This window comes from Natrix helvetica, assembly GCF_964273705.1.
Source record: "Natrix helvetica genome assembly, chromosome: 6".
NCBI classification, from domain to species: Eukaryota; Metazoa; Chordata; class Lepidosauria; order Squamata; family Natricidae; genus Natrix; species Natrix helvetica.
The window spans coordinates 38881862-38909427 of record NC_138553.1 but is presented as its reverse complement, the minus strand read 5'-3'; the positions used below and the strand labels follow the sequence as shown (position 1 = coordinate 38909427).

Sequence of the window (27566 nt, the reverse complement as noted above, 5' to 3'; positions counted from 1 at the left end):
TGAAAAACACTAGATAACATAATGTTAGAGATGTGAATTAACAAAATCTTTTCAATTGCCACATTAGAAAAATATCATAGATGAAGTCAAAATAAAGGAAGAACCTCAACTTAAACAAATTTGGTTGATTTATGATTTATCTCAAAAGCAGTAAACTATAATGTGTTCTATTTTACTTTTTATGGTACTTTTTTCTATTTTCTACATTCTTTTTTTCCTTACATATGCATCTTCGATTTATGTTAATGTAGTTACCTAATACTGTTTGTTATTTATAGTTCAATAAAAACAATGGGGGGGAAGGAATCATCAGAATTTCCAGCATCATAGGAAATATTACCCAAAATCAAGGACAAAAAAGTAATGCTTTTTCCCCTCCCTTTCCATTTATTTCAAAATTGTTAATCCAAATATTTGTACTTTGTTACTGAACACTGAGTTTATTGCTAATGACTGCTTAACTTGTTTTATCTGTTGTTTTTCATGGTCTCATAATCTTCCCTAGAAACTATATTTCAAATGTCTTAATTTCTCTTGCTCTGTGATATGCATAAGACAGCCATTCCTGCTAAAATTTAGCAATATGTCTATTATGGGCATATATTGTCAATTTTGCCACTGCTGCATATTCTCCAATTTTGGTCTCCTGGTCTTGCATCACTGGCAGTTTCTCTTTCTCACTGTTATACTAAGTATCAGCATGCATCTTAGAAAACTGTGGTATTTTTGACTTATATTTTCTGGAGTTATACCTAACAAGAAATATTTGCAATTTCAATTCAATATTTATTTTGTTAAATTCTACTTTTAATTATCTTAATTTAGTACCAAATAATTCTATTTAAGATACAACTAAAGCCCGGGGGCTCTTCAAGTGACAAATTAAAACATTGTCAATTAACGAGGCCTACAGTATCTATACAAGGCAGAATTCTCTTACTTAAAATTCGTGTACAATCACCCTTACCTTCATTTGGAGAAGTTTTCAATCTTGTACAGATTCCATATACATCTCCATAGCATTCTTGTATTTTATGCAAAGCGTCAGTAGCTCGGAGTTCCATAAGTGTACGAAGCTCTTCAAGTGTAATACCAAAATCTCCATGACTAGAATCTTTTATAGTGTATTTTACACCACCATATGCCACTGAGTTGTTGGCCATGTCTCCCATGGTGTATAGTTTTCAAAAGTAAAAAGTTTCCAACAAGAAACAAGTTTGTATTTTGAGTATATCCAAAAGAAAAATAAATCCTTTGTATGTAAAAACCATCAAATATATAAATCAACTCGAAATAGCCATAAGACACCTTGTCCAGGAGTGTAATCTTGAGTGTGTTCCCATTGTCTGTTCCTTCATTCCACTTCTAGCGAAAGGTAAATGCTATCTGCAAATAAAAGAGAGTTTACAGAAATAAGATGCAATATTTTCACATAATCAGTCCATTCACTGCTAACAGTAAACTGCATTGTTATGCTTGTGAGTCACAATGCTTCTTTGCCATTATAGATGTTAGGCAAATATGCTTGCGCTTGTCTTTCCCACATTCCTCTGTGCCTAAGTCTTCATCTTTTATATAATGTTAATATCACACTACCTAGTCTCATTTTTTCCTGTCCCCTTTATATCAGCTATTTTTCTCCTCTATCCTTTCTCACAATGAATCAACTACATTGTGGTCCTTGCCTTAATCTGCCCTTGTGTTTTCCTTGATCTCTCTTTTCTTCCATCGTTTGCTTCTAATACCTCCTCTACAGCATTGAACCCATACTATAGTATCTCCATAGTACAGTATTGTTAAACTTACTTTAATTCATTGCTGTCTAATTGCCCTTTCACCTTTCAGTTTAAAGTGACTTTAGTGAGGTTCCATTAATAATATAATTCCCTTCAGCCATTTTTTTGCATTTCATAAAAGATTTCCTTACAAAAATGACCGACCTTAACAATTCAAAATCAGAACTAAAATCAGGCTACACATGGTCCTCAAGTTACAACCATTTATTTAGTGAGCATTCAAAGTCATGACAGATGCTGCAGGTACTTACAACTGTTCCCAAAGTTACACTCTTTGCACCCATCCCAGTCATAGGATTGTGATCTGGGGAGTTAACAACCCAGTCACACTTAGCCCTGGTTGCCAAATGCTTTGTGATCATACAATTATGATTTGCAATCTTCACTGCGATCACGTCAGCACCATTTGCAATTTTACTTGTCAGTTTTCCCAGAAAGACAATAGGGAAGCCGACAGGAAAGACTCCGAGCACTGTAGAGTGTCCGGAGGATTCTGTCTAGTCTTCAGGGACTGGCTAAAAAAGGTGCATCGCAGAATCCAAGCAGGATGTTCAGCTCCAGAGCAAAGCAGGGGATGAAAATCCTCCCTGCTGAAATCCAAGCAGGATAGCAAAGGCCATATAAAGGGTGGGAGGTGCTGAAAACTAGTCTTTCTTGGGCTGAAAATTCTGCTAGGATTTCAGTGACTCTGCTTAACGACCCACAGGATCATTTAACGATCTCAACTGGGTGCACTAGGATTGCGGTGGTTGGGTAAAGCTATGATGTCTGGATTACCTACAGATTCACTCAATGACCAAGATTAAGGTCTCAACTGTGGTTGTAAGTTGTGAACTACAGTCTGGCCAAGAAGCATCTGATTTTACAAATAGCTTAGAAATTTTACACAAAAAGAAAACAAGAAATCAATTTTATACACACACACAAAAAAAAGGCTGCTCTGGAGTATATCTCCAGTAGTTGATCAATTGCTTGGTTTGAGAAATATGAAAACCTAGGAACAACTTAAGTGGGATAGAACTTTATAAGATCTAAGATAGAAAGATACTAGAGATCACATTATCATTCTCTGTTCACAACAATGTGAAATCTCAGCAGCCAGTTCTTTGGCTGGTGTGGGCCTTCATATGGACCACATTCTTCCCAAGAACCTATAATGCCGTGTTGTGTAGCTGTACAGATCCAAGCAATATGGCCTTTTGCAACTGATAGATGGGACATTTTGTCAACTTATTATTATGATGATTTATTCCAAACTACCTTCCTAAGTATATTTTTGATTGACTTGTTAGCTTTTGATGAACATAACCAATATTTATAAAAAAATAATTCAAGAGAATCCAATACAGTTTTAAACTAAATGCAGATTTGTAATTTTATGATAAGCAATACAGAATCAAACATAATTCTTGTTAAATATTCCTACAAATACATTTCTAATATTAAACTTCATTATACTTATCCATGACACAGTCTGACACAGAGACAGAAATAACAATTTAGGATAAATTGCTTCAATTATACAAATGTGCAACAAAATAAAGTGGAGAAGAGCTGCTCATGTTTGTGAAATTTTCCAAATGTGCAAGCATATCTGCACCTGTGAAAATTACCAGCTTACAAACCCATTTCCCAGTTAATGATTATGCTAGAAAAGAAAAAAAAAATTGTGGCAGAGGGAGGGAAATTCAACAAGGGCTGCAAACTCCAAGCAGCAATTTAGATCAAGGTAACTTACATCAGGTATTTAAATAAGCTGTAAGATAGCTGCATAAATTAAGTTTCCCACTGATACTTACTGCCTAAGCATGCTTCCTTATCTAATAATTAACTCATGTTAATTTATAGCAACAGTTTATTTATATAACATCATTCTTAAAAACACTCAAATAGGTATAAATTCAAGTTTAGTTTGTGGCTTACTCTTTTATTTGAACCTTAAAAACTAATCTCTTTTTTCTTCCACTTATGTTCCTAATATATCTTGTCCTTTTAATATAAATGGCTGATAGACTGGTCCATCTCCCTCAAATTCACATGAATCACAATAATTACCCAGAAAGTGGAATAAAAGTATAAAATATGATCAGATACATAATAATTAGAATAAGAATACTGATATTTCTATTGCATTTCATGAAACATTCCCTTCTTTCTCAATTTGTTTCCTTATCTTTAATTTTATTCTTAGCTAATGTTCTTATTTTTACAATGTTTTCACTTAATAATTCTTATTTAGATAATTAAGATAATTATTATTATTAAGAATTATTAACATATTCCTCTGCTTGCTAGTTATTGCTAGTTTCAATTATAAGGTTAAGCCTTCAGGTGATTGCTTAATTTTAGTTTAGCCATGTTATATGAATCTAATCACTCTGGTCTCTGTAAATCGTAGTTTATGAATTCATACAGTGAGTTCATCCAGCCTCAACATAACTGCATACAATGGAGCAATAAGTTCAGAGTTCTCAGATCTCCTTTAGATAGTTCCTCTGAGAATCAAGCACATTGGCTTTTCCTAAAGACGGCAGATTTATTTTTGCTGTTATGACCTGTGCCTCTTGCTTCAGTCTTGCAGTTTCCTACTCTGTTTCTTTGATGGGCAGAAAACAGCTGAAGTCTTACATCCATTGAAAATTTTTCAAGGAATATGCCATGAATTGTTTGTCTGTCAAAAATCAAGCGATTAAGCAAAGTATAATTCCAGAAAGCAAGTTGACAGAATATATGAGACTTCCTAGGACCAGAGGAAAGACCCCAGCAAGGCTTGAAATAAACTATAATAGATTAAGTGCCACCATAATTCCGTCAGCAAGTTAGTTATAAAGTCCAAGGAAGCTGCATTATGTGCTAATCACAGAATTAGCTTGGGAACATGTAGCAAGAATAGATGTAGCCCATGACATCAATTTTAACCATCAAAAATCATAGGAGAGAGAGGTCATTTAAAATATTCTAAATTGCCCAGCTGACTTGGTAAAAAAATATTTCCCAATGAAAAAAAGGACCCATAAATGGCTGTGTGGAGCCATTCCCAAGCAAAGGGGGGAAAGAGCAACCGGAACCGTAAACGTTTAAACTGTCACCAGCGGAATCAGACCCTAGGGTGGGGTGGACTCTCCTCCGCAGCGCCCTGAAAACGACCCTTCAGTTAAGACAATGGTCATTTTCCAGGATGCTGCTCTGGAGAGTCCAAGCAAGGGACATGCCCAAGCTAATTGTCACTAGGGTGGGAAGCGGCAGCATTCAGGGTCTCATCACTGGTGTGAATGCCTTGAAGAACTTGCCTCCAGAATGCCCCTTCAGCTGACGCAAAGCTGTCCAACTTATAATTTCGGACAAACGGAGACAACAAAGTCCAAGTAGCCGCCTTCCAAATTTCCTCAATCGGTGCCTGGGTCGCCCAGGCCGCCGTGGTGGCAGTGCTTCTAGTCAAGTGTGCTGTTATGTGGTGAGGCACAGGTTTGGACTGTAGGACATGGGCGAGGGTGATGCAGGCCCTAAGCCACGCACCGATCGTAGAGGAGGACACCTTCCTGCCCTGGGATGCCGGCTGGAATGATATGAAGAGTGATTCAGAGCATCAAAACCCCGCTGTGCGCTTGATGTACCTGCGAAGCATCCTGCGCACATCCAGTAAGTGCCAATGTTTCTCCCTCGGATGTCTAGGATGCGGACAAAAGTCCGGAAGAACTACCTCCTGTGCTTGATGGAACCAGGAATTAATCTTGGGGATGAACGCCGGGTCCAGTCTGAGAACTACCTTGTTTTGTCGTATCAACCATAAGTCCTCTCTGACGGACAGGGCAGCCAGCTCCAAAATGCTTCGAGCCGAGGTGATGGCAACCAAGAAGGCTGTCTTAAATGTCAGATGTTTGAGATTGGCAGTCCTGACTGGTTCAAACGTGGGCCCGATGAGGGCACATAGCACTACATTGAGGTCCCAGGATGGATATATGTGAACCACTGGGGGTCTCAGGTTGGTCGCGCCTCTGAGAAAACTGCGAATGGTGGGATGCCGGCCGAGCGATGAATGCCCGTCCGGAGCCAGAATGGTCGAAATTATGGCCACCTGGCGCCGTAGAGTGTTAGGTGCCAGGCCCTTGTCCTAACCATCTTGTAGGAAGTCTAGGATGACAGGGATCGAGGCTGAGGAGGCAGAAGATCCACGAGCAGCGCACCAGCTGGTGAAGGCTCTCCAGGTAGCGTCATAGATCCGGGTCGTGGACGGACGTCTGGACGCTTGGATAGTGCAGATCACTTTGGCCGAGAGGCTGCCTCTGCTCAGGAGATCCCTCTCAAGTGCCAGACGGCTAGTTGCAGCCACTGGGGCTCTGGGTGTAGAAGAGCCCCCTGGCTGAGAGAGATCTCCTGCGGAGGGATCCGCCAAGGTGGTACGACAGAGAGGCTCACCAGGTCCGTGAACCAGGTTCTCCTGGGCCAGAACGGTGCCACCAGCAGTATATTTGCCGCCTCCGACAGGATCTTCCGGATGACTCTGAGAAGTAGAGGTAATGGTGGGAAGGCATACAGCAGACCCTGCGGCCAAGGGCAGAGCAAGGTGTTGACTCCCTCGGCTCACGGGTCGTGGAACCTCGTGAAGAATCTTGGGAGGTGCGTGTTGGATGTGGTGGCGAACAGGTCTAAGTGCGGATGGCCGAACCTCTGGGATAATTGCTGGAACAGGTGCGGATGCAGGCACCACTCTGAACAATCGACCGTGGCCCTGCTCAGCCAGAGAAGATGACTTTTCCCCAGGTTTATGGAGAACCCGTGGTCTTGAAGCACCTGGATGGTGTATTCCAGGTCTCTGGTCGCCTGTTGGTGGGATGACGACCGGATGAGGACATCGCCCAGGTAGCAGTGCAGTCTTATTGGGTGGGACCTGAGGAAGGCTGCCATGGCCGTGAGGATCTTCGTAAATGTCCTGGGGGTCGATGATAGGCCGAACGGCAAGGCTCAATACTGGTAGTGGCGGTCTGCGTAAGTGAATCTTAGGTATCAGCGGTGGGCTTTGCGGATGGGTACGTGAAGGTAGGCCTCTTTGAGGTCTATGGATGTCAAAATATGCATCCCAGGATGGACTGGAGGGACTGCATCTTGAACCTTCGATAGGTTACATGATAGTTTAGCCTTTTTAGGTCCAATATTCCCCTCCACCCGCCAGAATTTTGGGGGACCAGGAACAGGATTGAGTAAAATCCTGTCCCCTCCTGATCCGCTGGAATAGCCTCTATGGCCCTGATATCCCTGAGGTGCCTGATCTCCTGTTCCATTAGAGCCCGTTTGACTGGGCAAGAAGGGACGGGGCACCTGATGAAGTGGTGGGGGGGAGGGAGAGGAATTCCAAGGTGAGACCCATGCGGATCGTTTGTAGGACCCACTGGTCCGACGTGATCTGCTCCCACTTGGCGTGGAATAACTGGAGACGCCCTCCTATGGGAGCTGATCGTTGATGGTCATTTGTATCTCCTGAAGGGGCGTGAACCAGACCCCCCCAAAAGGGGCATTTGGAGTAGTGCTGCTGGCGACCTCTGTCGCGAAAGGGCTGATGGTCCTGGGACCAGTCGGTTTGCTGGGGATACGCCCGGTGAAACGGGGCGGAGCTAGTGGAAGGCTCAGTGTTTCAAAAGGGTTGCCTCCTGTAGGAGTTGGAACCCTTCCGATCGGACTTCTTTGTGACCGATGGCATCACTTTCTTCTTATCCTTGTTTTCAACAAGACAGGGTCCATGACCTCCCCGAAGAGCTTGTCCCCTTTAAAAGGAGCTGTGACAAGCTTCCACTTGGAACGCATATCCACGTTCCAGTGTCTCAGCCACAGGACTCGTCTGGTGGTAACATTAGACGCTAGGGCTCGAGAGGCGAACTTGGCCGCGCTCAGGGTGGCATCAGCGGTGTACTCTGTGGCTGCCACGATCTTATTGATATCCTGCCTCAACTTAGTGTCCCTGGCCGGAATCTTTGTCAGTAACTGTCTCAACCAAAGCAGGGCTGCCCTGGAAAGGAAGGAGCCTGAGGCGGATGTCTTAATCGCCCATGCTGCCACCTGGTGAGTTTTGTGGCAAGCATTCTCAGTCCTCTTGTCCTCTGCCTTGAGTCCCTCTAGCAAGTTAGGGGGAAGAATAGACGTAGACGTGAGTGCCGCCACGGGAGGATAGATTGGAGGTAGCTTAAGCAAATCCTCTAGGCTGGCATCAACTGTATAAAGCTTATCATTGTTACTGTGAGTAGCCATGGTAGCAGGCTGTGCCCATTGCTTTTGAACCATGTTGAGAAAGAGTTTGGGGACTGGAACTATCTCCTGGGCCTTTTCTTCAAAAAGATCCCCAGATAGATCGTCTGGGTCCTGGGCCGTTGGAGCCGATGGGTTAGATCCCATGCGGGTTGCTACCTTAGCCTTATCTAGAATGGTTTTGAAGTTGGCCAATTTAAATAGGCCCCAAATGGTAGGCTTTTCAGAAGAACCACCTTCATCCCCCGAAAACTCAGGTTCCTGCCTAGGCAACAAGTCTTCCTCCTCCTCCCAGTCCGAATCCCCCGATGCTAGGGAGGAATGGGGGGACTGAGGAGGTTGGGTGAAGGATGCTATACTGGGAGCAGCCTGAGGCTCCAAATGGCGGGTTTTGTGAGTGCGTTTGCCTCTCTGTTGCATGCCCGTTTCAATGCCCTGGGAGATAGCCCTGTCGATGACCTCCTGCATCTCCGCTGAGAGGTTGGGCCCCTGGTCCTCGACAGGGCGAAGCCTGGGATCGGGACTGGGAGGTGGAAGCTGCGGTGCCATGGGCCCCATGGGGGCTAGCCCTTCCTCTAGGTCCGAAGGACAGGCGAAGAGGTCGGCCTGATCCGCCATCGAGGGGCCTGGTGAAACTGCCATGGCCAAGGAGGCTGTGGGCGAGAATTCCTGGCCTTCCCCTTCGCTATCGGAGATAGGATGAGCCTGGGCAAGGGTAACCTCCCTGGAGGATTCCTGAGGTCCACCAACTGGGAGGCTTGGGCCCGCTGCTGGTCCTTGGAAAACTGTTTCTCTAAGGCTTTCTGGCAGTGTATGGCATCCTTATCCTGCCCCGATCCCTGCTTAGGCCCGGATTTAGAATAAGGTTTGTTGCCTCTGATTGCCTCCCTGGCAGCCTTGCCAGCTGCCTAGCGAAGGTTCTGGAAGAAACCCCCATTGGTTCAGGCCCTTCTGGGATCTGATCTACCATGTTGTTAATAATGGGACCAAATTGAGACAAGTAGGGAACCACCTCCACTCACCACCTCACAGTAGCCCACCGCAAGCCAAAATGCTCAAGAAGAGACACAGAAGGTTGCAGGATGAGAGTCAGCCAAGGCAGGGGTATGGTGCGAGCAAATCCAGCTCCCAGCGCCTGCAGGAAAGTAAAGGTTGTGATCCAGGCATCCACAAGCCCTTGCCATTTTAGTCCAAAAGGCTAGGGGCCCAGATCGCCGGTCTGACCGGTCAATGAGTCTCCATGCGGCTCCTGCTATGAGTCAGGCTTCAGGCAGCTGCGGCATATGGTTAAATCGAAATCGCAACTGGCAGGGCTCCAAAAATGGCAGCCGAAACTCCCTGCTGCCTCTCCAGACCTTTCAAAAGTGCCGCTAACATTTGGGAGAGCCCTGAGGGGCCGCGCCGAACGCCGGCTAGCAAAAAGCACGGACAACGACAACGGAGCTCTCAGCGGGGATTTCCTCCTGCAGCAGGGTTGCTGCAGCGGCGCTGGCATCGGCAGTCCAACTCACCCGCTTTCCCCAACAGCTGTCTGTGACCCTGTGGGGCCCGAGCAAGATCGGGACACCGGGAGGATCAAGGGGTGAGAGAGAAGCCAAATTGGGATTTAAAATAAATTTTTCTCACCAAGCCTGCTCCAAAGTAAATAACATGATCTTTTCTTTTCTGTAATATAATTGAGAGTCCAAGCAATCTATCTAGAATTGAAGAGAAACTTGAAGCGCGTCCACTGGGCTAGCAGAATTGAAAAAAAACTGTAGATAATCAGCACCAGAGGTGTGGTTTAAAGTTTCAATTCAGTTCTGGGCAGATTGGCTGTATTTAACCCTTGCTTGGACGCTTCAGAGCAGTGCCCTGGAAAAGGTGAGGACCAAGTAGCTGCCCTCCATATCTCATGAATGGGCGCCTGCGTGGCCCAAGCAGCCGAGGTTGTGGCGCTCCTCATGGAATGAGCAATGAGAAATGAGTTATGTGAGGAGGGACCGGTCTAGCCTGATGTTCGTAGGCTAGCTTAATGCAGGTGCACAGCTAACGTCCTATAGTAGAGGATACTTTCCTGCCCAGAGAAGCGGGCTGGAAAGATACGAAGAATGATTCAGACTTGCAGAAGGAAGCTGTCCTCTTCTTATAGATGCGCACCACTTGGCGTACATCCAGCTTGTGCCAAACGCGCTCCCTGGGATGTCTGGGGTGCAGGCAAAAATCAGGAAGGATCATCTCTTGCGTTCTGTGAAATAAGGTGTTGATTTTTGGGAGGAAGGAGGGATCCAGCCGAAGAATGACTCTGTCCGGGTGTACAATACAAAGGTCCTCCCTGATCTACAAGGCTGCCAGCTCCGAAATTCTGCAAACCGAAGTAATGGCTATAAGAAAGGCAGTCTTAAATGATAAGTGTAGTAGACTAATTGGTTCTAATGGAGCCAAGGTTAAGGTCTGCAGGACAATCGACAGATCCACGTTGGGTATCGGTGGATCATCGGAGGGCGTAGGTTGATAGCCCCTTTCAGGAAGCTGCGAACCCTGGGATGTCTGCTGAGGGGTTCAGAATTGTCTGTGGACAAAATGGTGGCTAAGGAAGTCGTCTGTCGCCGAAGCGTGTTGGGGGCAAGACCTTTGTCCAATTGCTCCTGGAGAAAATCCAGGATTTGTGGAATTGTCGCTGCAGTGGCGTTGATCTGATGCGACTGGCACCAAGATGAAAAAGCAGTCCAAGTTGCGCCATAGATTTGCACCGTGGAAGGCCGCCTGGATACCTGGATGGTGCGGATGACCTTGTCAGAGAATTTATCCTGCCTCAGGAGGTCCCCCTCAAGTGCCAGATGGCCAACTGGAGCCACTGGGGCTCTGAATGTGGAATGGCCCCCTGGCTGAGGGAGATCTGCTCCTGAGGTATGCGCCAGTGTTTGGTCACCAACAGGCTGACAAGGTCGGTGAACTAGGACCTCCTCGGCCAGTGAGGTATGATCAGCAGTACTTCTGCACCCTCCAACAGGATCTTCCTGATCACCTGAGGTATCAAGGTGAGAGACGGAAATACATATAGGAGGCCGGGAGGCCAGCGGCAGCAGAAGGCATCCGTCCCTTCCGCACGGGGAAAAGAAATGGGGGAGGTGCGTGTTTACTAGACTGGCGAACAGGTCTATTGTCAGAAGTCTGAATCTCTGAGACAGTTGGTGAAACAGAGACAGATGAAGTCGCCATTCTGAGTTGCTGATGGTAGTTCTGCTCAGCCAGTCTGCAGTGATGTTGTCCTCCCCCGAGATGTGATCTGCCTTCAATGACTCGAGGTGACATTCCGCCCATCGGCCTAGGGCCTCTGCCTCTGACATCAAGGCCTTCAATTGAGTCCCACCCTGGTGGTTTATGTAGGCCTGAATTTCTTTGAGGTTGAATTGAGTTTCTTGAGGTCCAGTATTGCTCTCACTCCTCCTGAAGACTTTTGGACCAGGAAGAGGATTGAGTAAAACCCTTTGGCCTCCTGACCCAGGGGAACCTGCTCGATGGTTGCTATGTCCAGCAAATGTCTGATCTCTACCTGCATCAGTTGCCATTTGTGGGCAGATTTCAGGAGGGGACAGTGGACAAAGGTCCGCGCAGGAATAGAGAGGAAATCCAGGGTAAGGCCGTGACGGACTGTGTTCAAGACCCAAGCCTCCGTCGTTGTCTCCTCCCATTGGGCAGAGTATATTTGTAGATAGCCACCTATGGGAGGGGGCCGGTGACAGTCACTTAGTCCTCTGAAAGGAGTGGTTAGAAAAACCCCCCAAAAGGACTTGCGGTTACTTTGCTGTCTATTTTTGTCCCTGAACGATGCCTTATCGTGAGTGCGGTCCTACACCTTGAAATAAGGTCTGGTAAATCCCCCAGAGGTGGATGGGGGGGGGTCTGCATTCCGAAAGGGCTGCCTACGAAAAAAGGAATGGCCTTTGTGGTCCACTTTTTTTATAACCACTGGCAAAACTTTGCGTTTATCCTTGGATTCAATTAAAACCAAATCCAAGGCCTCCCCAAAATCTTGCTGCCCTTGAAGGGAGCAGAAGCAAGCTTCCACTTCACCTTCATGTCCGCCTGCCAGTGGCGGAGCCACAGCAGTTGGCACAAGGTCACATTGGAGGCAGAGCTCTTGAGGAGAATTTGGTAGAGTTAAGTGAAGCGTCACCCGAGTATTTGACTGCTGCAAAAATTTTGTTGACATCCTGGTGGAGTCTAGTGTTGCCAGCTGGAAAATTGGATTGCAGCTTGCGGTGGCAGAAGAGGGATGCCCTACTGAAAAAAGAAGAGGAGGAGCATGTTCTCATGGCCCACACGGTGGCCTGGTGGGTCTTATGGCAGGCCTTCTCTGGCTTTTTAACCTCTGCTTTCAGTCCTTCAAGCAAATTAGCTGAAAGCACCGAATTGGAGGTTAGGCCACAATGGGGTCATCTACCTGAGGAAGCTTTAAGAGATCCTCAATACTACTTTTCATAGAGTTTCTTATCCACCCCACTGGGATTAGCCATTGACCCAGGCTGAGCCCATTGGCGCTGGTGACATCCAGGAAAAGCTGGGGTGCTGGAACCAGATCCTGGGGAGGGGTGGTCTCTTTGAAAAGGCCTGTGCCTGGATCCTGGGATCGAACGGCTTGGTTATTGCCCTGCTCTGTGGCATTATCATCAGATTGTGCTGGGAGTCCCATCTGGGTGGAGGAGGCCCTGGCTTTGGTAAGGATAGTCCGAAACATTGAAGGCTTGAATAAGCCCGAGAAGGCAGGCGTGTCAGAGACTGGATTTTCATCTTGGGGTGTCCTGTCCGCCCTCCTCTGCCTTGGACTCCTCGCTGACAGCTGAGGAAGCAGGAGAAGAGGCTCTTCCTGGCTAGTCCTTAGACTCTGTTGCATGTGCCTTAGCTCTGGCTCGGTTCTGGAGAGGCAGACTGAGGCCTAGTTGCTGAATGCCACCTGCAATCCCCTAAGATATCGCACATGCAACAACCTCCTTCATTTTTTTGGGCAGCTCGGGACCTTGATCCTCAGAGGGATGCAAGGCCCTGGGTCTTGGCCCAGGAGGAGGAATTTCCTTCTCCTCCATAAGGGAACAGGCCTCATCCATGTACTCCTCATCCAGGGACAAACCGAGAGATCTGGGAGATGTCCTGGAAGGGTTGAGAGAGAAGCCAAAATCCCCTTCTTCTATCAAGGATTGTGACTTATCCTGTTGGGTATCAGGTAGGGAAGGGCCTGCAGAAACCTCAGCAGGTGGTGAGGGCTCCCTGGCAAGTCTTTGAGCATTTTGTGCCCTTTGAAATTGGCTGTCCAGGACCTTTTGGCGTCTCTCAGCCATTTGTTCTGCTGCTTTGGACACCTTTCTGGGCTTGGGATGTTTCCCCTTTGATGGACGCCCAGTGCTGTCACCCTTAGCGCTTGCTGGAGATAGGCCTCGACTGATCTCTGACTTCACTGTTGCTGGCCATGATCAAACTTTCGGCAATAACAGAGTTTTGTTTGAGGAGTTGAGCCCTGGAAGTGAGAGATGATTGATGGGCCCCTTAAATCAGTCACTGTCCTGAGGCAATGGGGCGCAGGCAGGGAACAGCAGTGATGACAAAATGGCACCAATTGGTAAAGTCCAGAGCACCCGCAGATCCGCGCTTGTAGAAAGGCAGGGAATGGTCTGACCAACAGCCAAACTCCCTGCAGCTGCTTGTAGTGATCTTCCTGGGAAGGGGGAGACCTGCCTGGAGACCCCGAGCGAGATCTGAGTGTTAACACCCCTCCCAGTGGTGATCTGCTTCGGAACCAGGCAGCGACGTTTTAAAATGGCTCTGAGAGAAAGCACACCATTTTTTAACTTCCAAAATGGCCGCCGCAAGCTTCGGAGAGGCATCAGGGAACTGTTGGCAGTCCGGAGAGCTCAGTAGAGCCTCTGGGGCTAAGAAACAGTCCTCCAACAGTTTTAGGGGGGCCCTGATCTTCCTGCCTGCCCCAAGCTCGTCAGCGGCCGCTGAACAAGCCTCCCAGTGGTGCCTCAACCACGCGATCGCGGAAGGCAGCCTCACTCCAAGCAGCCTATTCTGTGTGTCAGGGAAGCTGAGGAAGGAAATTTTTGCACTGCTGCGAAAAAAACAACAAAACTAAGGCTTCCTAACCTACACTACAAACAAAAACAGGAAAAAGGCGACACTAAACTGTTTGGAGAGTCCAACGTGCTATCCAAAAACTGGAGCTCCCCAACTGCGTACTCTTAGGGCGACTGAGTTTTTTAAACTGGCCTCTAAGGGGAGCAGGAGGCGTGGCTACACAATTCTTTGAACTCAGTCCTTGGGCAGCAAGCTGAAGTTAACCCATTCTCGGACTCTCCAAGCAGCGCCTAGGAGAAGATAAGTGTTTCTCAACAAATTAAGCTTTTACAAAGATAATTATCTACAGTAACAATAACAAAAAGAGAAGTAAAAATAAATTATGTAAAGGATCATTTCATATTAAGTGGTCTGGGGGTCCCTTTGATCATCATGGATTTCAATGAAATTTTGTGTCAACATTCACACATGTCCCCATTGAACATTGGTAAAGTGTTATGTGTGCCGATGCAATACTTGCGGAAATATAGTCATTTGTTTGATCCCATACTACAGCCTTCCACAGTATGTCTCTGAGGTTCAAGAAACTTTGAGATATAATATCTCCAACAACATTTTGTTGAGAGAAACAAAACTCGGCCATCTTGTACAACTTTTTGTGCTTTATTAAACAAAATAATAAACACATTCTCATGAGCGATCTCAATCTAGATAATTTGGAGCAAAGTTGGCCGATAATATTGTGGCTTGAAAAAAGATTAAAGTTTGGCTTTTCATATCTCTGGAAGGAAAGGTATGATAAACGTGAAACTTTGTGCGCAATAACTTAGCAAAACAAGTTTTCGAATATAAAATTTCATTTTCCTACTGAAAAATGGCAAAAATAGGGTGTTTTCAGCTCACTTTTACAAAAAAAGACCTTCTGGAAACTCTTGTTAAATCATTCTCATTAGAAAGAGCATGTTCCAAACACCCTAAAAAAGTTGGGTTTTCATCGCTGACGTATAAAGCCCTAAAATAGGGACAAAGTTGAGGATGTATGTCATGTACGTCAACATGCATTCTTTTATATTGTGCCATTGTCATATCATTTATGAACGTGTGCAGAAAGTGATAGCAGACAAAATAACCTTAGCCGCTGGAGTTGCAGCTGACGATATTAGGCAAACTAGCGAGTCTGCTGCTAAAAAATGCCAGTCATGCCAGGACTACGCTGACCTAATTGAAGACATGAAAATGGAAATTAAAATATCTGATAGATCGACAAAAGTTCAATTATTGACTTTGGCCCCAAAGAGTTGGTCAATACTAGTGACAGCAAAAACATTTGGTGTTTCAGAACGTATGGTTAAAACAGTGATAAAAATAACGAAAGAGAGAGGCATTTGTGCACTACCAGATGTAAAAGTTGGCAAACCACTGCCAAAGGAAATCGCCAACAGAGTTCAAAATTTCTTCGAGGATGACGAATTTAGCAGGATTTGCCCTGGCAAAAAGGATTGTGTTTCCATTCGACTTGATGGCGACAAGGTTCACAAAAAGTGGTTACTGCTGTGCAATCTGAAAGAACTGTATTGGCATATTGAAACAAATATGGTGCTGAAATTGGTTTCTCCAAATTCAAAGTGGTGTGTCACCGTCTGTGCCTCAGGCACACATTCCATTTGCATCTGCATCGTTCATCAAAATGTTAAGCTTACGCTACAAGGTGCCAACATTAAAGAGGACTACAAGCTGCTCTTGAGAAAGGCAGTTTGCAATCTGAACACCAAAGATTGTATGTTGCAGCGATGTCAAAACTGCCCTGGTGAAGAGATTCAGAAGAATCAATAGAATTCAAACAATGGGTTCATACTGACCGCGTAATGCTGGAAACAAATATGCCCCCTATGGCGATGGGATTGCTGGTTCAAGTGCCTGAACTGGTAGTGACAATGTCACCATGGACCAATGCAATATAATAGTAGTAATCATGCCTATATGAAACAAACAAGAAGAAAAAATAATAGAATGCATGTGACGTTGCTACAGCAACATCCTCAACTCTGTCCCTATTTTTAGGGCTTTATACGTCAGCAATGAAAAACCAACCCTACTTTTTTAGGGCATTTGAAACATGCTCTTTCTAATGTGAATGATTTAACAGTTTCCAGAGGTCTTTTTTTTGTAAAAGTGGGCTGAAAATATCCTATTTTTGTATTTTTACAAAAAATGTCAACCTTACACTCTATTTGTAAACTATTGGAAAGCAGAAGAAGAATGAAATTTTATATTCAAAAATCTTGTGTTGCTAAGTTATTAAACACAAAGTTTCACGTTTATCATACCTTTACTTCCAGAAATATGAAAAGCCAAACTTTAACCTTTTTTCAAGCCACAATATTTTTCAGACAACTTTGCTCCAAATTATCTAGATGGAGAACGCTCAGGAAAATGTGTTTATTATTTTGTTTAACAGATCACAAAAAGTTGTACAAGATGGCCAAGCTTTGTTTCTCTCAACAAAATATTGTTGGAGATATTATGTCTCAAAGTTGCTGGAACCTCAGAGTCATAATGTAGAAGGCTGCGGTATAGGGTCAAGCAAATGACTATATCTTCGCAAGTATTGCATTGGCAAATGTAACACTTTACCAATGTTCATTCTGGGTATCTATGTGACAAACATGAATTGTATGTTATTTTAAAATTAAAATAGCTATGTTAAGATATGAAATAAAAATTTAAAAACTTAAGAAAGGAGAAATTCCAACTGACATTATTGGGCAGACAATGGTTAAAATGATGATGATATCACATAATGTAGGCTACATTCAGAGTAATGAACATATAAAAACATACTTTTCACAGTATCACGAAAAAGTTATCCTTTAAACAGATCAGAAAATGACATCCTGGGAAATATGAAGATTTATAAAACAGAAATGATTAATAAGAATATGTACCATTTTCTAATACACATGTTTACTAAGCTTAAAGCTCACTAGTGCAAAATGGCAGATATATTACATCTATAATTCTAGTCATCTATTTATTGAAATATTATTTCTGAACTAGTACAGTATTTAGAATTACAGTGTATAGAACCAATGTAAATATCAAGTAAGGAAAAAAACCATTAAAGAATATTAAGTCCTCAGATCTTAGGAGCCAGAAAAAAATATTAGTTACATAATTAGTGACAACATTTTGACCTTAGTCACTATATTAATGACATAGTCGTCCACTAGGAGATGGGTATTTGCAAGATGCAAGTGACAGATAAATAATTTATATTGACCTAGTTAAAGATGATTGGCTAGAATGATCTTTGTTACCCTCCAAACCCATTTAATTTCCAATTCACACTTCAAATAACAGCTGAGCAGTGATGACACCAAGATAGTGGCAGGAGAAAGAGGAAGCAGAACTGCTCATACTCAGTGGTGCCTCAAAGATCAAATAGCATGACAGGGAAGGTCATATGCCCCCCCCAAAAAATTTGGGTGGGAATGGGAGCCCGAGAAAGTCCCTGCTATCCCAGAATAATTCTGGCTCCCAAACCTGTAACTCAGATCACCTCCCAGTTTCTTTTTCAGTGAATAATTGATGGAAGTTATTACTGTATATTAACTGGTTTAATAAATATCCTATTCATCTCTGGTCTCAATGCTTAACATAGCTATTTAAGGAATTATATAGAAGACTGAGCAACATCACGGAGGAAACACCTTAAAGTAAATATTTTAAACTGAGTGAAAGACACAGGATGGTGTCAGATGCTATTCACTCTAAATAGTTGCCAAATGAGGCTTTGTGTAATCCTGAAAGATAGGATCAAAGTTACAGGGAAATAAGCCCAGAGGAGACCACTGAACTGATATGGCCTACATAGTTGCCAATCCAAAACAGGCAACCTCAGATATTTAATTGTAAGCTGCCGCGAGTTACTAATTGACATAGGTGGCTATAAATATTAAATTAATATGTACATGCATACATACTAGAATTCTGTATAATTTATATAAGCTATAATGTGGAATCTAGAAAGCATTACAGCATTTTCCCTTCCCTCCTAGAGCAAAGAGTTCAAGCAGGGTTACCTATGTTCTTCGAAATCATCTCTATATTCCTCTATAACACTATACCAGCTAATTTAATAATTCATCTTATCACTAGTAGAGATTGATACTTTAGTTTTTAAAATATATGCTCTTAACAAAGTTGTGTCAATTTTAGGACCAATTAATTAAATTACAATGTATCCTGATAGATTTTTGTTATATGATATCTAAATATTTATCAGTTTTTATGGTGTCCGCTTACATTACTAAAATGTACCTTAGACAATCTTCCAGCCCTTCAAACCAGGTTTTATTCATGGCAAACATAAGGAAGCAAGAATTGTTGCTTCACATCAGTTCTATCAGTAAACAACTGAATCTAACATAAGCATTTTTGCTTGTTTTTAAATAGAAGAGCAATATTTTCTTGCAACATAAAATACTACCTAGAATTTAAAGTAACTTTCATGCAAGTCACAAAAAAACTAGAAGATAGTCAATATGACACTTCTAAAAATGACTTGAGTACATACAATAAATTATAGGCCAGTCAGTCTAACACCTGATTGGTAGAAACAATGAATGAATGAATGAATGAATGAATGAATGAATGAATGAATGAATGAATGAAAATATAATGAGTAGACAGAGGAACAAGACTTGCTGAAGGGAAATCAGTATGAATAACTCTTGCCTTATTAACCTTTTTAGCTTTAAGAGTTATCAATAAGCACATATATGGAGGTAATTCAGTTGAAACTTATATTTTTTTTAAAAACTTTGATAAAGTTCCTTATCACATATTAAGTTAGCTTAGTAGTCATGGGATAAGAAGCCTGAATTGCTAATTTATTTTAAAAAACAGAAAATTAGATTTGAGGAGGTGGAATCCCTCAAAAATCTATTAGTCTACTTATGTATGATCTTAACATGAAGGGGGAGCAGTAAGCTGGCCAAATTTGTGGATACTGAACTTTACAGTATCATAAAAACCAAATGATTGTGAAAAGCTCCAGGACAATTTGTTTAAAACTGATGGTCACTCTGACGGCATTTAATGCAAATATGCTTAGAGAATGCATACTAGCAGAAAAAAAGAAGCAATTTTTAACTTGGTATGTACACTCATGGGGGTTGGGCTACCTGCAATTAACCAGGAAAGAGATGTGGGAGTCACAGTGGATGTTCAATTAACCTCCACCTCAATATGGAGCAGCTGTGGAAAAAGTATATCCTATGCTAGGAATCACTAGGAAAGGGTCTGAAAGTAAAAAATAAAACAAATCATACACTGATAAATTCCTTATTTATGGCACAATTATGTTGGAATACCATATACAATTTTAGTCAACTTAATTTTTCATGCTTTCCTATGAACCAACTTGTAACTTCAGGTTATTGCTCAAGACAAAGCAGCAAGCACTGAGTCCGTAGAATGCTCATAAAATAATTTACCATACAAAATATACTAAACTTTTGTAATGCTATTTTAACTACAAACTTCTAGATGAAGATAGTCTTGCATAACAAGCTTGATCTCGTAAGAATGTCACAGATATGCTAGACTATTTGACCAGGAATCTAAAATATATAGTTGGCAGAACAGAATGAAGTCCCATTTCTCTTTATGCTTAAAGAACAGCTACTTCTACAAAGAAACACTGATTGACATGTGTTAATGGGACCCTTTCTCCAGTATATTCTTACATGTGCCTGTCATCAACAGAATGATTTTTCTTACACACTTATCCCATCATTAAAATTAGAGTGATGACAAGCATTTAGATGATGATTTTTCATTTGCAGGTATCAAAGAACGTTTGTGGGTGCATTATACTTAATACACTATAGATCTCACAAACTCAGATTTTTCATACGGCTCAGACTACCAAATTTTTATCTGCTTCATGATCCTATGAGTATTCTCTGAAGCTTCCCGAATTAATATGCTTAAACTGAGGTCAACCATCAATTTATATTAAATATATAGGTAATATTACATATGATGGGTGAACAGTTTTCATCCCAATTTAGTTTTGTCTGTTGTTTGATTACTTATCCCCTCACACTTCTAAAACTGAAATGCAAGTGAAGAATTATTTGGTAGATAGATAAGCCAGAAAGCTACCCCTCCCAACAGTCAGGTACAATAAATGTGGTGATGGATGTTGTTACCTAAATGGTGACAAGCTCCTTGTGATGCTACTGGAAACTTCCCACAAGGATGGCATTGAAATGAACAGAACCAATCAATATCAGGTTTCAGTGGCAAACCAGTTGGTAAAATTTGAATAATGCTAGGGCCGTGATGGCGCACCTATGGCACACGTGCCAAAGGCGGCATGCAGAGTCCACTCTGTGGACACATGTGCCGGCGCCAACTGCTCTTCTGGTTTCCAATGCGCATGGTTTCCAGTTGATCTTCTTGGGTGCAAGAGCACTGGAAAACGGACTGAAAAGGGGCCAAAATCGCCCAAAAAACAGGCAAGCGTGCACCAGCCAGCTGGTCTTCAGGTTTCCAGTACTTCAGCAAGCATGCGCATGCATGTACACATATTCCAGTTTGGGCACTTGGTGCCAAAAAGGTTCGCCATCACTATGCTAGGACATTCCCTGAAAGCAACATGTGTTGGCATTACCTAACCATCACGACAAATGGGCAAAAGCCATCAGTTCAAAGATAGGACTAACTAAAGAATCTAGGTCACACATCACAATTTATTATTGCCACATCAAATATCAGCATGGTCTGCTGACTGTATATAGTGGTGAGCTTGCAGAAATACTAAAGTGACACAAGGTAAATATTGTATGCATATAAGATATGTGTTGGAAAGACCAAGAATGATGTCAGTGAAAGATACAAAACAATTTACCATAGCGTGTCCAACAAAAAATGTGGTCATCATAGCATGCACTGATCTGCTCAACTTTACTGCTGATGTCCATTGACATTTTGATTACCTTATGTTAAATGTCATTGATGTTACTCTCCATCAATTACATGTTTTCTTGGCCTTCACACCTCAAATTGGATGTGATGAAGAAGAGAAAGAACAGCCTTAAATGAGACTACAAGATTTTATACCTATATGTATAGCAAGAAGATTTACTGCTTAATGGACAGCAAATCCTGGACCTTTCCAAAGTAAATTACCTCATCATCACCAATATGTTTTCAAAAAGTACACCAGCCACTTGGCTATTTATGACAATGGAAACCACAATAGCCAGATTAGTTCTGTCCTGTCTAATGTGACTTCCCCACTATCATGCAGCAGAAAATACAGGAAAAAAGTGGTTTGCGAAGAATTGATATTTGCAGGATACAAACAAAAATTGGCACCTGTGAATGTTACTGCAAGAAGAGTGGCAAAGAAAGTTGTTGCAAAGACCAACTGCTACTAGGACCTAAATGAACACGAGAAAAACATATATCAACTAGTGAAAATGTACACTAAGGCAGTAAAGGCATTGAACACTACATGTGTGTAAGGAAAAAATGGACAGCAACTTCAGGAAATCCTGAAATCCTGAAACTTCACCAAAATCTTTAATGTCAAATTTCCATTCTTGCCAAGTCTTTATGGTTCAGCTAAAATCTGTTCCAGTCCTGCACATTACAAGAGGTTATCAAAGCTATCAGAAGCAAAAAGAACTCAAAAGTAACTGGACAATCTACCAGCAGACATCCAGAAGTTTGGAGAACTTTGTGGCACAGTAAAACCCTTCAACTTTCTGGCCACATGCCTCCTAACTGGGACACAAGAACCATAATTTTCCTCTTCAAGAAGATGACCCAATGCACCATTCCCACAGCCAACAAATCCTCCCACTGCACAAAATTTTGAGTAGTTCCTCAACCAGCATTTCCATGACATTTTTGAAATCAGTATCAATCAGTGCAGTTTTGTGCAACTTGCATGCTCATGAAATAGCATGAAGAAAAGAAGTCATTACATATGGTTTTCCTCAACCTAGAAAAAGCTTTTGATTGTGAGCAACCTTAGTTGATATGATACACTCTACGTGACCACAGTGTACCTGAGCTACTCATAAAAGCAATCCAGATGCTTTATGTTAATATCAGCACCAAGAATTATGAGTCACAGGTCTTTCTGACAGCTTTCCTGTGAAAGTTGGCATGCACTATTACCATTGCTGTTGATTCTCATCAAGGATACTATAATGTGAGATTTGCATCATAGTGCCCTCTGGGCTTTGCTGTACACTGACAATGTCCTGCTAACAGCTACCAACAGGGAAGCAAATGTGCAACAAGTGTCTTAATCTATTTGGTTTGTGCCTCAATATCGAGAAGACCAAGTATCTACTTAGTTTGGGCTCCTCCACATCCAGGACAAGGGTAAAGATCTAGTGAAAAAGCTGTTTCCGTTACTTAGAATACCATTTGCAAAATGACAGTGGATGTACAATGTACATGCAACAGTAACAACATTGTGGTGGAAGGAGATCACTGACTGCTCTGTGACAGGCATATGCCAATTCACTTAAAATCAAAAGTGTTTAATAGTTTATCCAGGAGCACCTGTATGGCACTAAGTGCTGACAAACTACCCAAAATCCTGTGCATTTTTTACAACCATGAAGATTTGCATGCTTCATTAGGCATTTCCATTCTTGACAATATCAACAATACACTCTGGCAGTAGATGTGCATTACACCAATAAAATTCCTTATGTGTCTAATCACACTTGGCCAAATAAAATATTCTGTTCTATTGTAGGGAAAGAAACTGAAGAAAAAACACTTATAGTATTACGAACACATTCTATGAGCAGCGCCATACACCAGTGGTGGGATTCAAAAATTTTTACTACCAATTCTGTGGGCATGGCTTGGTGGGCATGGCATGGCTTGGTGGATGTGGCAGGGAAAGGTAAAATCTCCATTCCTACCCCACTCCAGGGGAAGGATACTATAAAATCTTCATTCCCATCCCACTCCAAGGAAAGGTTACTGCAAAATCCCCATTCCCTCCCGATCAGCTGAGACTCAGGAGGCAAATAATAGATGGAGGCGGGGCCAGTCAGAGGTGGAATTTACCGGTTCTCTGAACTACTCAAAATTTCCGCTACCAGTTCTCCAGAACTGGTCAAAACCTGCTGAATACAACCTCTGCCTTACACCATTGCCAGCACGACCTACAACTTTAACATTGATGGCAAATGCTCATTCGTAAGACTAAAGCAAAGATGGCAGGGCATAATTAACCCAGCCATGAAAATAATCCATTTGGACTCAATTGCTACATTTGATTGCATAAAATGGTATTTACTGATCAGAAAAGTGGACCTAACTTGTGGTAAAACACTAGGAAGATATGAAGAACAAGACATTGCTGCCTAGATGTTTCCATACGACTTTTAAGCAGAAAATTATAACAGCATATGCTCCCCATTTTAGGAAAAGTGAGTGGAAGATTTGAATTTTCCATTTTTTAAATGGCACTTAAAAGGTAACCAACATGTACAGACTCTTGTGTCTTAGTTACGTCCAAATAAAACTTAAAAATGGAAAAGTTGCTTGTTTCATAGTTTAGGTATTTCCAAGGCAGATATCAACATAAATTAATTTAAACTTCCTCACTAACATTTTCTTTAAAAGCAGAGCTCTTTTGAAGAATGTTTGGAGATTAGAATATAATCCATTTTTTTTAGCTTTTTTGTGCATTGCTTTAATTATATTATGTGTATAATTCTGGTTAACCATTTGGAGTCCCTATTTATGAGAAAAGTACACAAACGGAAAAAAAACAGTTTCTAATAGTATCTTTAATTTCTAATAACACTTTCATGTTATTTTTGGTCACTAAAAATGGGAAAAAATATTCTACCAAACGTTCATTAATCATATTTTTGCTCAGAGTCTGTTATCAACTGTTTAGCATAATAGTAGCATAAAATGTTTCAATTTTTTAAGATACTGGGTAAAATGTTTGCCTATAGGCTAACTTATTAAAAATAATAATTTCCTTTCCTCCAGGAGGTCAAGTCAGATTATCTAGCACCACTTTCTCCAATTTCCCCTCAAAACTAATTTTGTCGGCAAGCTGAGCGGTGAGTAACTGGCTCAAATCACCTGCTGTTCACAGCTACCAATCTCATTGTATGGAGGAATTATGTAGTCTCAAGATTTCTCCTGAATATATAGGGCAATTAGGCATCTAAGGAACAAATTAGGCACATTGAACAGCAGAATGATCTTGTCAGTGTTTCTGACTTTTATTTCCAAATGTTAGATTGCCACAAGCTCTCTCCTGCATATTTATACAGACTAATCCTGAGTAAGCACCTAGCGGGGCTTCTGTAGAGCTCATTTTATTCCTTCTGTACTGCTGGTGTGTAGATGTCATGATATTCCTTACCCTTCAAAGAATTGTGGCTTTAGGGAGATAGAAACTCCTGCCCATGTCTTCCTATGATTTGCTTTCTTTGATCTGTTGATACACCAACTATTTCCAAATTTGAGAGTCATATAGATAAATGACCCTCAGTATGGTCGTTATTTTTATGGGTGTTAACTCTTCATTTACAGCTCAGGTTTCAAAATACCTTTCCCAAGTCATAACACTACACAAGGCTTTGGCATATGTGTTGTTCTCTTCTTTTATGACAACATTTTTCCTGGGGTGATGGGTTCTCAGTAGCAAAGCTGCTTAAAGATCAATGTGTGATTTTTCTCCTTTCTGTGAGTCACACATATGGATAAATAACTTTTTAAATGGAAATGAATTCTGTATGATTATCAGAAACTGACCGAAGAATGCAAGATCTTCCAAATATTGCTATGTCTAGGAAGCAAAGTTATATATATGGATGAAGGTGGGGTACTCAGCACGTAATGATATCATATATAAGGCCATAGGAAATATTCTGGAAGAAGGCTATCAAATTGATGCCAATTTTGTAATGGGAGTATAAATCTGGATGAAGATTACCTGTTTGGCCAGCTCATGGCAAAAATTATTTATATGAACAAATATTGGTGGGAAAGGCCACAACTTTAGATACACCTTGGAAGATCAAAAATAAACATCAACAATTAACAAGACTAAACATCACCCAAATACTACTTTATGATCTGATTAACAAGTATTATGAACATCCAATGAAGCAAGGTTAAAAATGGTGCTTAGAGGCTGATCACAAGGGAGGTAATTAATGAAAGATCAATACTGAATTTCAAATGAAATATTTTGGTAAATTTTACCAATTGTCCTACTGTCCCTAAGGTCTGAAGCAAATATTAAATCTAAGCAGATTTGTATATTATAACCAACATAATAATTCACTTGTCCAGTTAGAGATAGCATATTCCAATTAATAAAATGGATTAAATATGCATTGTTTATTCAAGCATAATCATTGCAAAATTGACATTTATAAACATTACAAATAAAAAAGCAGCTGTCATTTGTTCATTTGCAAAGACGAACTAGAAAACATTTCTTAATAGGATAACTGCAACATTCACACATGTCATCTAAAAATAAATTTATTTTTCTTCACATCCAAATTTATGCAGATTTAACTGAAAAAAATGCAGTTGAGTAAGATGTCTTTAATCACACATTTGAGATTTTCAAAACCAACTTATTTGACATAAGGCCATTTCTACATTATTGTATGCGTATTATCTTAGGGAAAAAGAAAGTTCATTATTAAATACATTGAGGCAATGGTTTACCACATTAGAAAAACCAATGCTGATGGAAGCTAATGTGAATGCAGTGCTTACTACCTGAAATAACTTTAAACATGTTTTATTATCCTTTGCTTAAAGCAAAACCTGGGTCTTATAATATACAAGTCAGAAACCAGGCCATTAAAGAACATGGTGACTGGACACCTCAAAGCGGACATCAGCCAGAGGACAGAACAACTTAAAGAAAGTGCAAGATTGGAAGATGTGGAGAGACCTGGCCCATAGAATTGCCAAGAGTCGGACATGACTGAATAGATAACATCATCATCTCAAGTCATGAGAAATGGAAAATATGAAACCACAAGGTTTTTTTTTAATAATACAGGTATCCTTCAATTTACCACAACAATTGAGAACACAATTTCCATCATTAAATGATGTGGTTGTAAAGCATGGCCACACTGCTTAGTGATGGCAATCCCTGTGGTCCTGGTTGCCATTGTTAACCAAATCCTAGTCATTAGGCAAAGCAACTTCCTGCCGGCTTACCACAACCACAAAGTTAGTGAGGAAACCAGCAGGAAGTTTCCAGATGTACATGAAGATTAAGTACCCCATGTAGGGAGGGAGCAAGAGGATGTGGGTATGGTCAGGTAGGATGTGCAAAAGACACAGTACAGGTTTGGTAGGCAAGAGTGCAAGGAAATGTGTGATGAGGGTTGAGGAAGCTGCATCAAAGGCACATTGTGGATCAAAGATGTGTGGGTCAAGGAAAGGATACACAAGAACTGCAGTAAGGATTGGGAAAGGTGTGTGAGAGGCACCACAGGGAGATGACGGAAGGTGCACGGAAGTGCAGTGTGGTCAGAGAGTATGCATGGAGATGAAAAAGTGGTGGATGTGACATAAGCAAAGATGCTGGGGAAGGATCACAGGTGATTGAGAACTTCCCTGTCAAAGTGTAAAAAAACACCAGGCACTTTCTACCATATGTGGTGGACGTGCAATGAGGCAAAAAAATATTGGAAAATGATCCAATCATGGTTAGAACAAATGGTGGGAGAATAAATTATGTTTAAACCAGAAACTTTTCTCCTAGGCATAATACCGGAGGGGTTTAAGAAAGATACACTCTATCTAATTATACATATACTGACTGCAGCGCGCATAACCTATGCACAGCATTGGAAAAAAGAAAATACACCATCAGAGCTAGATATAATCAGAAAAGTGTTGGCCTGTGCAAAAGCAGATAGGCTCACTTTGGAACTTAAAAATAAAGGGGAATCAGAATATTTTGAGGTATGGAATAGATTTTATGACTGGTATAAGTTAAGATGACAAGACTGGAACAAAGGTATATATTGTGATCGAACAGAAGGACAGACAATGTATTAAGTAGAATAACTGTTAATGGTTGAAACTAGCTGTACATAATGTGAATATATGATCACCCCGACTCCGCGGCATTGCATTGTTTTAAATGTAAAAACTATATATATATATATATATATATATATATATATATACATACATACATACATACATACATACATACATACATACATACATACATATATATATATATATATTGTTGTATTTGTGCTGATAAAATAAAGGGAGACTAGTATAGATCCATTTCGAGCTATTTAGCTCTCATCAGCTAGCCATACCCTTACTGGGATTCGAACCTGGGCTGTATTATACACTAGGCAAGAGTTTTAGCCACTATGCCACAGGCTTCTCCTCCTTTATCAGCTGAGCCAG

The 27566-nt window shown here is 41.7% G+C and overlaps 1 protein-coding gene across 8 annotated transcripts in view; it reads right to left on the bottom strand.

The window, feature by feature from the left end:
• Positions 1 to 27566, bottom strand: part of ATP2B1 (ATPase plasma membrane Ca2+ transporting 1) — a 99167-nt gene that overhangs the window by 54256 nt on the left and 17345 nt on the right. For 7 of the 8 annotated variants that reach the window (XM_081956674.1, XM_081956667.1, XM_081956668.1 and 4 more), the window contains one exon: positions 968 to 1386. In XM_081956674.1, the coding sequence (XP_081812800.1) occupies positions 968 to 1172 (205 nt within the window). In that variant the 5' untranslated portion in view covers positions 1173 to 1386. Of the gene's footprint in view, positions 1 to 967; positions 1387 to 15946; positions 16064 to 27566 lie in introns of all 8 variants that reach the window. The other variant, XM_081956670.1, reaches the window with a different exon arrangement.